The 13,878-nt window shown below is 41.5% G+C and overlaps 1 protein-coding gene across 2 annotated transcripts in view; it reads left to right on the forward strand.

Moving 5' to 3' along the window:
- The window catches only part of prss12 (serine protease 12), a 103,713-nt gene that overhangs the window by 48,046 nt on the left and 41,789 nt on the right, over positions 1-13,878 (forward strand). For both annotated transcript variants that reach the window (XM_078411375.1, XM_078411384.1), the window contains one exon: positions 13,680-13,858. In XM_078411375.1, the coding sequence (XP_078267501.1) occupies positions 13,680-13,858 (179 nt within the window). The remainder of the gene's footprint in view (positions 1-13,679; positions 13,859-13,878) is intronic.

Genomic DNA, 13,878 nt, shown 5'->3' on the forward strand with positions numbered 1-13,878 from the left:
TGCTGATGAAGGATCCCTGACCTGAAATATTAACTCTCTTTCACTCTCCACAGATGCTGCCTGATCAGTTGAGTGTTCTTGCATTTCCTGTTTTTTACTGCTGATGTATTGTCCTTATTTTAATGTAGGATACTCAACAGTTAATTTCCCACAAGCAACCAAGTGATAATGACCAAGTAATACATTTTTTAGGAACATTAGCAGAGATTAATGCTGGTCAGGACATCAGGGTTATCTCCTTTTGAGATAATGTCATGGGATCTTTTGTATTCACCTGAGTGATGGAGTTTGTGGTTTGGTTTCATCCTTTAGCCAGAAAACCACACCTTGAAAAATGCAGCATTGCATCAGCCTAAATTGTTGTGCTTTATGATACACATCACTCTGCAATGGCGATTTAACATCAGCACTGCTATTTTCAAGCACAACATTCCAGCCTTTGCCTTGTTTCTCTCGAGCACAGATGAGTATGATATTAAATAGAACAAAATACCTCTCTCTGCAAACAACACCACTATAAAGCTACCAGCACTTTTTAAACGGAACAATTTACAAGTTAGGTACTGGATTATTTTTCACTCCCAGTGCAACCGTAAATGTTTTGGTGCTTTGCAATAGTTAGCTCAATTCCAACGATCTACAGTGCATGTTCTGGCTTGTGCTAAAGTACTTTTGATTTTGCTGAAACAATTTGCTTCTCAACTTGAATGGGAGGACAAGGAGAGGGCATAGAGAGGAGGACAAACTGCTAGGAGAGATGAGGAGGTGGAAGGGAGGACAAATTCATTGATGGTGTTCAGAGAGTAATGATCTTACCTCAAGTTTAGAAATTAACAATTCATGAGAAGTTCGTGCTTTACATAAGAAATCATGACAGAATGTCAGCAATCCATTAATCCAATTTTAAAGTAGGGCAAAGACAGAATTGTCTGTGATTGTCAAGTTGAATGTGGATCTTAATTGTTATATCTCAGCTCCTTCCAAGTCTCACTCTTTAATGAGCTCTCACCTCTGCTAATTTTGCCACTTTGCCCCTTTGCAATGGATGTACTGTATACCTCAGGCATCCTCGCTTCCCAAATGGCCAAGCTGCTGGTTGCAACTGAGAGAGCACATCACCAGCATCTCTTTGTCTTCAACTGTTCTTTCCATTTAAAGATTGGGAAGGGTCCACTGGATATCTGAAAGTAAAAAGGAGGTGTGGATTGGATCATGTTGAAATAAAGGAATTTCAAAACGTGTTTGCATTAAACTGCTTGATTTGGAAGAGATTGTGAGAGTGAGGAACTGGAGAGAAAGAGAGAATGAGGATTAAATATGCAATTGCCCTCAATATCAATCCCTTTGGTCCCCCCGGTGTTCAAAATCTCAGTGATGCCACCACCTATGTTGGTCTTTCTGTTGGCCTGTCCAGCCAATGGAGAACGTGGGCTGTTCTGGCTTCACACAACAATCATTTAAAGGAACAGGCAACCCTAATTTAATACGCCATTTGAAACATAATGAACAGGCATGGGTTAAGTCGGAGGAACCTTATTCATGGATATACACACTTCTGCCCTATGTGAATGAATAGTTTGAAAAAAACAGCAATGATTTTCAGCCATATTTGCTGCCTTTGACCTGGTGTGCACTATTTATCTGGTTTCCTGCTCTCAACCTGACATTGACATTCTCCATGTGCGTACATATCTGAAAACTGATAAATGCAGACTAACAGCTTCAAATAAGCTGCAATCCAAGGCAGAAATTATGATTAATACCAAAGTTACGCAACTGTTTAATGTGATCATTGCAAATTTTTTCTGCAATATATCATCTAGCTCATTATCGTATTTGAGTTAACATCTACAACAGATTAGCACATAATAAAATTTGGTTTATGCAAAAATATTTGTAGAAGAACAATACATATCATCATTTCTGTCTTGCAGTTACTCTACAGGTTTATCATAAGTTACATACAAATTCAATACCTTTCATTATTTATGCTGAGGAAGCATTACATCATCCCTTTACAGTAGCTCCCAATTCACATTCCCTCGAACTCCTATTACTAGTATATTCCACTGAGCCTTAGCTCTTTGGTTTGCTCTGTCTTTTATTAACACTTCCCCCAGTCCCCACTCCCACTGAAACTTGGACTTCCTTCTCCACATCTTCTAATTTTCTCCTATTGTTACCCTTTGACGCTCTTTCTCACACACTATTCAACCCTCTTCCCTCTCTTCCGTTCTCCAGGATCTCTATCCTCTCCTCTGCTCTCTCTTGATACCTCACTGTTCACTTTCTTTCCATCTCTGTTCCCCTTCAAACTGGCCTCCCCTACTCTGCGCGCTCCAATCCTGAGAAGAGGTTTGTTTTCTGTTGGGTGTTGCCTGAAGTTGGGCAATGTCGGGTTGAGAGCAGGAAACCAGATAAATTTTTAACTCCACTTCTGTACACTGCGCAGTCAAGGGCCTGTGATCTAACAGGGATGCTCCTTAGATCTCTGAATGGTTTGGGAAGGCTGTTGCCTGATACTGCCTAATGTTGGCAGTGTGCTGTCTCCCAGAGCATTGTGAAAGGCTGTTCAACTACGGTGCAAACAAATAAGAGGTCAAAAGAGCCATGGGCAACTGAAAAACAACAGGGTTCTTTTACCATAACTTTGCAGAGAAGAGGTTCTGATACAAATTCATGGTGTCATTCTAATACTGGGTGGCAGAATGGCATAACAGGTAATGTTTCGGCCTCATAGCTCCAGTGAGCTCATTTCATTCTCGATCTCCAATGCTATCTGCTTGGAGTTTGTATATTCTCCCACCAACTGGGCATTCAATGGTTGGTCTGCTTTTCTCCCACATCCTAAACATTGTAGGATAATTGGCGACTATAAATTGCCCTTGGTATAGGTGGGTGGTAAGAAAATCAGAGGGTTTTGAATGGGCATGTGAGAAAGAACAGGTTATGGAAAAATAAATGGAGGAATGGGATAAGTGTAGGAAGGAATTGCAGATGCTGGTTTAAAACGAAAATAGACATAAAAAGCTGGAGAAACTCAACGGGACAGGCAGCATCTCTGGAGAGAAGGAATGGGTGATGTTTCAGGTTGAGTCCCAACCATTCCTTCTCTCCAGAGATACTGCCTGTCCAGCTGAGTTACTCCATCTTCTTGTGTCTATCTTTAGTGGAATGGGATAGATGGGATTGATACGAGGGCTGGCTGGCATTGACTGAATGGACTGGATAACCTCCTTTGATCCCCCAAACTGGTATTAGGCATGACTGGGTCATCTGCCCATTACTTTACTCAACCCTTATCGCTGTCATGTGGCACCCACTAGCAAATCTCCTGCAGGTTCAGTGGGAGACTGTCATGCTTCTGATGTCTCCAGTCAAGAAACAAGGCTCCATTAAGTTCAGTGGTTCAGCCGCAGTATACAGACCACACTTGCACAATGAGAGGTTGAGCTACCAGCCATGGTCAACTTATTCAGTAAAACTTACAAGAGAAGGGCACTTCTACTAAACAGCTACCAAACAGTGGCCCTCTGACACACTGGCTCTGCTCCATAACACCACCCTCTGGCAATAAAGACCTCTGATGAAAACGTGGACTACATTCCATGTCTTGGGAGTCATGTTTCAGTGAAGGCAGACATTGTTCCATTTGGTTGAGTTTAGAGATATAGCACGGAAACAGGCCCTTCGGCCCATTGAGTCGGTGCTGATAAGCAATCCCCACACACTAACAATATCCTACACACCAATTTACAATTTAACCAAGCCAATTAGCCTACAAACCTGTACTTCTTTGGAGTGTGTTGGAGGAAACCGGAGCTCCCAGAGAAAACCCACGGAGGTCACGGGGAGAACATACAAACTCTGTACTGACAGCACCTGTAGTCAGGATCGAACCTAGGTCTCTAACGCTGTAAGGCAACAACTCTACCACTGCGCTATCGTGCCACTCATTGATGACACTGTCACCATTACTTCCAGAGTAGCAGCACAGTCTTTGGATATAGGAACAAAATAAGAGTATTTTGGGATAAAGACCTCAACCCCAGAACTAGACCCATAAAGCACCTGGATCAAAGTCCACCCATCCTCCTGAATGCCCCAGATTCATGGACTACCCAAAGCTCAGGTCATAAGGAACAGGAGTAAAATTAGGCCATTCGGCCCATCAAGTCTACTCCGCTATTCAATCATGGCTGAACTATTTCCCCCTAATAAAACCCCATTCTCCTGCCTTCTCCCCATAACCCGTGACACCTGTACTAATCAAGAATCTATCTTTTTCTGCCTTAGAAATATCCACTGACTTGGCCTCTACAGCCTTCTGTGGCAAAGAATTCCACAAATTCACCACCCTCTGACTAAATAAATTTCTCCTCATCTCCTTCCTAAAAGAACATCCTTTAATTCTGAGGCTCTGGCGTCTAGTTCTAGACTCTCCCACAAATGGAAACATCCTCTCCTCATCCACTCTATCCAAGCCTTTCACTATTCTGTATGTTTCAATGAGGTCCCCCCTCATTCTTCTAAACTCCAGCGAGTATAGGTCAAGTGCCAACAAACACTCATCATAGGTTAACCTACTAATTCCTGGGATCATTCTTGTTAATCTCCTCTGGACCCTCTCCAGAGCCAGCAAATCCTTCCTCAGATATGGTGCCCAAAATTGCTCACAATGGGTCTGCCAATTCTGGCTCCACAAATTCCTCCAATACATTGGCAGACTAAGTGAACCAAGACTCGAATTACAGTCAGCCAGTACTAATAGGCAGTCACATTATTCAAAAGCCTGATACTGAACTCCTGGCACTCTATTCTAAGCCCCGTCACAGCATGAGAATACCAGAGGAATGTTTCAAAGATGTTCTCAAAGATTCCATGGAAAAATAGCAACAGCCTCACCGACCCATGGAAATACCTCGTATTTGACAGATATAAATGGAGGTGTATTGCAGAACGCTCTTTGTTGGGAGCTACACTGAAGCCCGGCAAAACTCAGTGGAAACTCAGCATCTCCTCAACAGCATGCCCCATCAACCACTTTCTGGTGCACCTGTGGAAGATTCTGAACGACCCACAGAGATCTCTTCAGCCATTTCAGATCCATGTAACTGGAGTGGAAGCAAATCATCCTCAAACCTGAGGAACTGCTGAAGAAAAGGAAGGGAGAATATTCTTTCCACCATTTTGCTTGTAATTGTTATTGCACCTTACATTCTACCTCAATAAAACATATTTTCCTGGACGATTCCTCATTTTGCAATATTGGTGACCATTATTAGTGACCTCCAAATAATGCTGAGGGCACCCAATCAGTGTTGCCTGTATCACTGGCATCACGGCATCTTCCATTCATCTATTACACTTATTGCATCTGATCCAACTGGCTGCTAGTGTTAAGTATCTCCTTTGTTTATCAAGACCCTTAGCTCTCCGGTCCTACAATTCTTTTGAATGCCTGAAATCCTTCAGTTGTGACCTCTTGTACAGTTTTGATTGCCTTCACTCCACCATCGTTTGACTAACTTTTAATTGCCTAACCGGATTTTGGGATGCTTTTCCTCAGCCCCTCTGCTTACCCACCGCTCTCTCCTCCTTAAAATGCAACCCTTTGACTAAGTATTGGGTCACTTCCGTAATGTGCTTCTGTGTAAAATTTTCTGTGAAAGGAATATTTATTCCCATGTTTCGTGTTAACACAAAGAGATGATATAAATTGCTGGATTGAGAATTTATCAATTGTTGGTCAGGTTGCCCATGTGACCTTACAAAAATGTTGTAATAATTTCCACCCACAAAGAGTTTTGTCAAGCAAACTCTGAGTTCATATGCTAATATGAGTACTGATTTCAAAACTGGTTGTTTGTACAATGTGGGTAACACACATGTTCATCCCAGCTTTGATAACAAAAGAATGCATCTTGGCAAACACTTTGTCCTGGAATTTATTTGTGGCTACTGCTGCTGTGAGAAGCTGGGAGAAGTGTGCCAAGTAAAAACATACTACTATATTCATCTTGGTTTTTAATTGAAACGTATGATCCTATAGGGTTTGGACAGGGTGGGTGGGAAGGGAATCGAGAACAAAGAATCACTGAGTAATGGTAAAAGATCACCTAGTTAAGACAAGGATGAAGAGGAGGGTTTTTTTCTCTCAGAGCACTGTGAGTTATAGAGTTATATCCACAGAGTGAAATAGCACAGAAACAGGCCCTGCAGCCCACCATGTCCATGCCAACCAAGTTGGCACTCAAGACGAGTCCCATTTGCCTAATAGCTCCATAAACCCTTTGGATCCGTAGATCTGTCCAAAAGTATTTTAAAAGTTGTAATTGTAACTTTCTATGGAACAGTCTTTGGAACTCTCCCCAAAATAGGTGCATTGAATATTTTTAAGACATGGTTAGATAAATCTATATATTACTAAAACTCTCATCTTGTTTGTTTGTTTGTTGCTTTGTTAGTTTGCATGTACCCGAAATGCAGCCTAAACGGTACACGATAGCGCAACAATTTTAGGCCCACCTTACTCACCATTCGCCTGCGATCTCGACTGATCATGTTTTCTTACATTTTAAGGGGAGAAGGCAGGAACGGGGTACTGATTGAGAGTGATCAGCCATGATCGCATTGAATGGCGGTGCTGGCTCGAAGGGCTGAATGGCCTACTCCTGCACCTATTGTCTATTGTCTATTGTCTATTGTCTAAAAGCAATTTTAACTTAATAAACTTTATTAAATGCGCTCCCCCCACCGGGAGGATCGGCGCCCATCCCGGCGTGCCCCGTGCCTGACATTCGTTCTGTGGTGCAGCGTGGTGGCAGAGGGTCAAAGAAGATGGCCGTTGCCGTCGAGCTGCTGCTGCAGGAGAGGTTTGCACCCAACGGGTCCACGGTTGGCTCTGGCCCCCGCGATGGCCACCCGGGGCCGGGGTGAGTGGCTCCCTCTCCCCTTTCTTCTCCCCCCTTGCCCGCCCACGGCCCTGGGGGGAGACTCCCTGGCTGGCAACGGGTCCATGGGTCGTCAGTTTGGGGAGGGTTGCCGGGCCCGCAGGAGAGGTTTAGATCAAACGGGGATTGCCGGGCCACACCCGTCTAGTTTTATATAATAAAAGGGGTGAAAAGTTTTGAGAACGAGCAGGACTAAGGTTACAGTCAAATCAGCCACGATTTTATTAAATAGTGGATACAGGCTCACAGGTCGAGGATGATTCATGCTGTTAATTCATATGCTGGTATCTTTCCGGATATAATACTTGCTGGAGAGACATTAGCACCAAGAAAATTACTGGCCTTCGGTATTCTAATATATAGTATTAAAAGTAAAGTACAAATTCACTTTCCCTGGCACTACCATAGCTTCCACTACAAACTTAAAATGCTCTTTATAAATCCTCTGAGCAGTGTTTGCATTCTTTGCATTATTTTTCTTGGAAAATATATGTGGAATCCTGTATCTGATCAAAAGTGCACTGGTGATTTTGTCACGAGCTCTTTAACAGAAAAATGTGAGGTGATTTTGGTAAGAAGTAGATGGAGGGTTGGGGAATTTATCCTTTGTGAATTGGGTGAATACAAAGGATTTTTAGACAGGGTTTTAGGAAGAAGTTGGAATGCAGGTTCATATCATGAAAACATTCAGATCAAGTACTTGTGTAGGAAGGAACTGCAGATGCTGGTTTAAGCCGAAGATAGGCACAAAAAGCTGGAGTAACCGCTGCCTGTCCCACTGAGTTACTCCAGATTTTTGTGTCTATCTTCAGATCAAATACTTCATGGGTTCATTTTTAACAGAATGGAATTGAAAAGCAATGTTAAACTTGTTAGAGACTTTGTTTAGATCACTTGTTTAGATCATTTAGAACTATGAAGTAAATGAACTATGAAGAAATGGAAAAGAACTGTTAACATAATCCTAAACTGGACAGCACAGTGGCACAGTTGCTCCCTTACAGCGCCAGAGACCCAGGTTCGAACCTGAGTATGGGTGCTGTCTTTACGGAGTTTGTACATTCTCCCTGTGACCGTGTGGGTTTCCTCCCACACTCCGCAGATTTTTAAGTTAATTGGCTTCTGTAAATTGTCCCTAGTATGTAGAATAGAACTAGTGTACAGGTGATCGTTGGTTAGCATGGACTTGGTGGGCCCAATGGCCTGTTTCCACGCTGTGTCTCTAAACTAAACTAAACTAAACTAAAAATCTTCATGAGGATGATTTTGTTTCTGGATAAAATATAATGTGGAAGGGTAACATGGTAAGTTGAAGATAATGAGAGCCTGTGAAATGATAAAAATATAAAAAAGGTTTCCACTTTTGAGTTAGTTCAAAGTTGTTATTTTGTGTTATTAGTAAAGTCGCAGAACATTATATATGGAACGAGCTACCACAAATAATATTTGAGGTGATTATTCCAGATGTGTTTAAATGGAAAATGCTTCAACAGCTGTATTTCTAAAGTATAGGGTCACAGTAAACAACCTGAAACTTCCGAAAGGCTTGATTATTGTAACCCTTTCAGAGAAAACGTACCCTCCTCTTAGATTCAGCTCCATTGTTCAAGACCATGAAAGAACAATCATTTGGATGATTCTTTACTAATTACAAAGCATGCCAGTCAGAATCCCAGAGGTTTGGTCAGATTGCTACTAAGGCAACATCACAGGGTTTTCTCATTCCTAAGCCATTCTCCTGTCAATGCCACCAAAACACAAAATGTTTGTAGTTAGGCAGCTATAGAATACTAATAGCAAAATTTCACAAATTGTTCACAAGCAGCGATGAAATGTCACAGGAACATTTGTATGGAGCCAGCATTTAATTCCTAATTGCCCTGTGAAGGTACTGGTGGGTTGCTTTCTTGAACCACGGCAGTATTTGAGGTAGGGGGAGCGCCAGGATTTTGACACAACGATGGTGAAGGAACACAATATATTTCCAAGTTAGGATGGTGTTTGGCTTGGAGGGCAACATCCAAGTGATGGTGTTCCTGTTCTTTTGCTGTCCTTGTGCTTCTGGCTGCTAGATGTTCTTGGCTTGGTAGGTGCTGTGGATGAGTTATCATATCATATATATACAGCGCGGAAACAGGCCTTTTCGGCCCACCAAGTCCGCGCCGCCCAGCGATCCCCGTACGTTAACACTATCCTACACCCACTAGGGACAATTTTTTTACATTTACCCAGCCAATTAACCTACATACCTGTACGTCTTTGGAGTGTGGGAGGAAACCGAAGATCTCGGAGAAAACCCACGCAGGTCACGGGGAGATCGTACAAACTCCTTACAGTGCAGCACCCGTAGTCAGGATCGAACCTGAGTCTCCGGCGCTGCATTCGATGTAAAGCAGCAACTCTACCGCTGCGCTACAGTGCCTCCAATAGATGAGTGAGTGGATGACTGTGGATGAGGTGCATGTCAACAGTGCTCCTATGCCCGATATAGCATCGAGCTTCTTGACTATTGTTGAAGTTACTCTCATCAAACAAGTGGAAACTCTTCCATCAGATTTCTGACAAGAGCCTTGTGGACAGGGGAATTAGGAAGTGAGTTGCTTGCTGCAGGATCCCCTAACCCCTGACCTGATCTTGTAGCTAACACTCCAGAGAAAACAATACACGTTTGTCATACCTCTCCTTCTAGCTAATCCAGGCGGCATTCTGGTAAACCTCTTCTGCACCCCTCTCCAAAGCCTCAACATCTGTCCCATAGTGGGGTGATTAGAACTGCACATAATCAAGATTAGTTGTCAGTTCTTAAAGGTTCCAGTAACATCCTGGAGGCAAAGTGGCAGGAAGTCAATCACAGTCTTTCACATTAGGGATGCCCAATCCCAAAAATAAATAACCATGTTACTTCTTCTCCACCAACAAAAAAACCCTTGTCTCCATCCACATGCAATCCCGACACCTAAGGGAACAATGGAAGAACTATCTGTCCTATCCATGTTACAGCTGCCTCCTGCTGGATGTTACTTCTCCTGCAGCGATAGTCCTTGCAAATAAAGCACAAATAGAGTTGGCTCATTGATTTAATAATGATTACTGGAGCAACCATTCTGAGCTGCTAACTCAGTGCTGTGAATTTATTCCCCAGTCCTGATTGATCGTGTATTTGGCCACGCTTTACGAGAGAGTTTTATCATTTCTCAGCTGACCTGTTAAATGGAGCCCTACAAATACTAGGGATGCTTCCCATTCTTCGGGAATGGCTTAGGAAAGGAACTTCACAGAAGCAGGCTGGTTCCCCCATTCATGTAATAAAGGGTTCCATGAGTGGTATCCTTGAACCAGAATAATTCACTACCCCTAGCAGTAGAAAGGAACTTTTTTTGTGGAATGAAATGGAGAATTGTGTTTTTTCTTACCATCCAAGCCTCAGATTCAAGTCCAGTATATTACTCAGGAAAGAATTTTGCCAATAACTTACAGTATGATCAGTTCTTAGTTGGCCATCCAGAAAAATCTCCTTCATTTAGGTCTCCAGACTTTAACATAGGACATGAAGAGAAAAATGTTGGATATGGATTTTTAAAAAACCCATATATATCATGGTGGAATTTTGTCAAGTTTATGCCAGCTGCAATTTTTAGTAAAACAAGTAATTGCAGCAAATTACATTTAGGAAAATACTATTTTATCTTTAAACTTTTCCATCTGCTCCCTGGATTTAAGATCCCTGGAAAAATATTTTCTTAAAGGAAAAGTAGATATATGTCTGAATACTCCCCAATGAATATTCGTCCTTTAAATACAACTTTGTTTGAAAAAAACTTTAGCCACAGGAAATTCCAGCTTCAAGCCTCTTATGTAATATTCTATCAAATTACATCTGAAAACCCACAAATGTTTTTTCAGCGAGAAATTCTAAAGCATGTAAAAAGCATGTTAAAGTGACATTCCATGACTGTCAAAATGCTGGTCAGGTGTAAAGTTTCTAGTCTCTAGGTTGCCCAAGCAGCCCAAGACAAAGGGCCTGGCAGAGATGAGATTAGACATTTCATGCAGAAATATGCACCAAGGTCTTTATCTCTATCTCCTGTCATGGCAGAGATTGTTGAAAATGTGCTGGAGAGTGTGTGGATAAGATGCAGAGGAAGACAGGGAGGAGCCTCTTGGTCAACTCCTTCCAGTATTCTATGTTCAGGGGCACTTGGGTTAAACGACAAACTGGGAAGGATTTCCTTCTGTTGTGACAGGATTACCCTTTACAAAATGATCAAAAATCAATCAGGGGAGTCTACCTGCCTTTAACATGGACAACTTTGACTTCTCTTTCCAATCGTCAACAGGGTCATACAAACCCCAATGCTGGGAATGTGGGACTCATGGCCATGCATAAATTATCTTTCTTCCTGCTGCCACTAGCAGGAACTAATAGAATAGGGTTCACTTGTATCCTGAAAAAACAGTGGAAAACGCATTCCTTGGAAACTGGAGGAAGGAAGGGTGACATCCTTACTCTTTTAATGCCTTTACTCAATACTGCTGAAAGCCCTGGCTCGTGGAAGGTCTAAGCAAGTTTGAATGAAAAGCAGGATGTTTCTACCTCCTTTAAAAATGATTTTTTCTCCTTTAGCAGCAATGGACTCATTATTGTAGGTTGGGATCCTGTGAAAGACCTGTCAGCAGACCCAACCAACCAAGCCAAACAGGTTATGGTCACAGCAAGGTCAGGCACGATTATATCCTGTGAGAACCCAACACATTCACCTCCTTATAATTCCTGCATAAATCCTCAGACATCCTAGCTTTCTCTATGAAAGTTGAAGGATATTACTCCCATGTGAATATGAAACAACATGTTTGAAATCAACCAAAGCATAAAATCACATAATTTGATACATTTGGAATTATTTGAAAGGATCTTAGATTTTTGAAACATTCCTTCCCATCAGTTTCTAATATAAAATGATTACTAGAGCACCATTTACAAATCATAGGATATTTAAAACTAAACCGCTCAATCATTTGTTGTTTCAGTTCATATTACTATCTAAACCTCACTAATATGCTACTTCCTACGAACACTCCAACCAAAATAGCGACCTACAGTCACTATATCCATGGACTATCCCAGTGGAACATCCTTCCCAACACCACCAGATGTGCACCAACCTTGTCACTCTTCAAGTCACAACTCGACAGCTTGGACATGGATCATCTCACCAAACTTGCCCACATAAAAATCTAAATGGCCTTTTTTGCAACAGGTACCCACGTGAGCGAAACCTGCATGAGATAGCCCAGCTGTTATGCAACAGAAAAACAGAAACAGAAACAGAAACATAACGCACATCTAGTGGAGGCAGTAGAACATCTAGTGGAGGCAGTAGAACATAAGGAAAAATTGAGTCAATCAAAGAAAAATAAAGAAAATGTTTATTGAAGAGAATCAGTGAATAATTTTACAATTAGGATTCCTCAGCAGGAGTTGAACATGGATAATCATAAAATCTTTCTCCTCAGATATCAATAAGGCCACATGATGGCAGCAGACAAATTTACAAGGCACTTTGTACTTCTTACTGATCTATTTGAGTTCAGGATAAAGGGGAATGTAGGCAATAAGTTTCTGCTTTGGAGAATAATATTCCATGTTGTTAATGCTTCTAGTAATCATACTGCTGAAATTCACAGGTCATCTCCCAATTTCTCAGCAGAAATGCAGGAAATCTGCCATAAATATATAATATATAAATGACTCCAGCCCACCATTTTCCACAGCTGGTGCAGTGGATGCCAGAGGACACAGGCAGTTGTAGGAAATCCAAGAAGTTTCTGCACTGCACGCTGGCTGAGAGTGGCTGTTAGGTATATCAAGGTATCCACTGATACATCTGTAATTGGATGCAGAGAATCTTGCGCACCTCAAGGCTGCTTTATTTCCATTAATTCTTTCAATGAAGTACATCTTCTCTGCTTTAAGAGATATACCTAGGATTATTAATGCACAATCATAGCGGCAAACCTGCATGATCACTCTGAAGCCCAAATCTATCCTCTATAATGGAGCAATTGTTTTGATTTTGAAATCTGCCATTTGGAGCCAACAAGGTAAATTATGTGGCTTGGAAATTACAGAAGCCTGACTCTAATCCACGTTGCTGGATAAATTCCCAACCACTCTTTTTAAGATCACATGACGTCAGTGGCCATTTAAAAAATGAAAGTTTACTTCTCGTTACTGTACTATTGTTATTTTGCTTTCCTAAAAACAGAAACATTACAGATGGCTGCATAGCATTGTTTGATCAGCAGAACTAATGGCATTCACCAGAGAATTTATAACAGTAATAATAATATAACAAGCGGTAATCTTGACAGGACCTGGCAGAGTAATTACAAAAAAACACACAGAAAATCCTTGCCCTTCAACATTGCCAAATCTTTTCTCTTAGTCCAGGATGAAATAGAAATATGATGGAATGAAATATTGCACAAAATTATGTTCACTGACCGAATTATGATGCTTCTTTACAAAAAGCAATTCATAATCTGAAGGTTGGTTTCAACAGTTTAAGATTAGATGAAGAATCAGCAGCAATGACTTTGTCACTATTACACTCACTTCAAATCATTGGGGTATCTCTTCAGATATCTGATTAGATTAAATGAGGATGATAATGAAAGCGTGTCACATTTTGAATATTTATTTGTTATTTACCTCTATTACCACAGTACTTCAGCCAAGGCACAGAAATTGGCTCATTTTGGAGAAGGCTCCGGTCCAATATTATTGGATGATGTGCAGTGCACAGGCAATGAACTTTCTATAGACCAATGTCCCAAGAGTTTGTGGGGAGAACATAACTGTGGGCACAAGGAAGATGCAGGTGTATCCTGCAATCCTCTCAGTGGTAAGTATTTCACCAAATAA

Source organism: Rhinoraja longicauda, chromosome 1, assembly GCF_053455715.1.
Source record: "Rhinoraja longicauda isolate Sanriku21f chromosome 1, sRhiLon1.1, whole genome shotgun sequence".
In the NCBI taxonomy this organism is placed as follows: domain Eukaryota; kingdom Metazoa; phylum Chordata; class Chondrichthyes; order Rajiformes; family Arhynchobatidae; genus Rhinoraja; species Rhinoraja longicauda.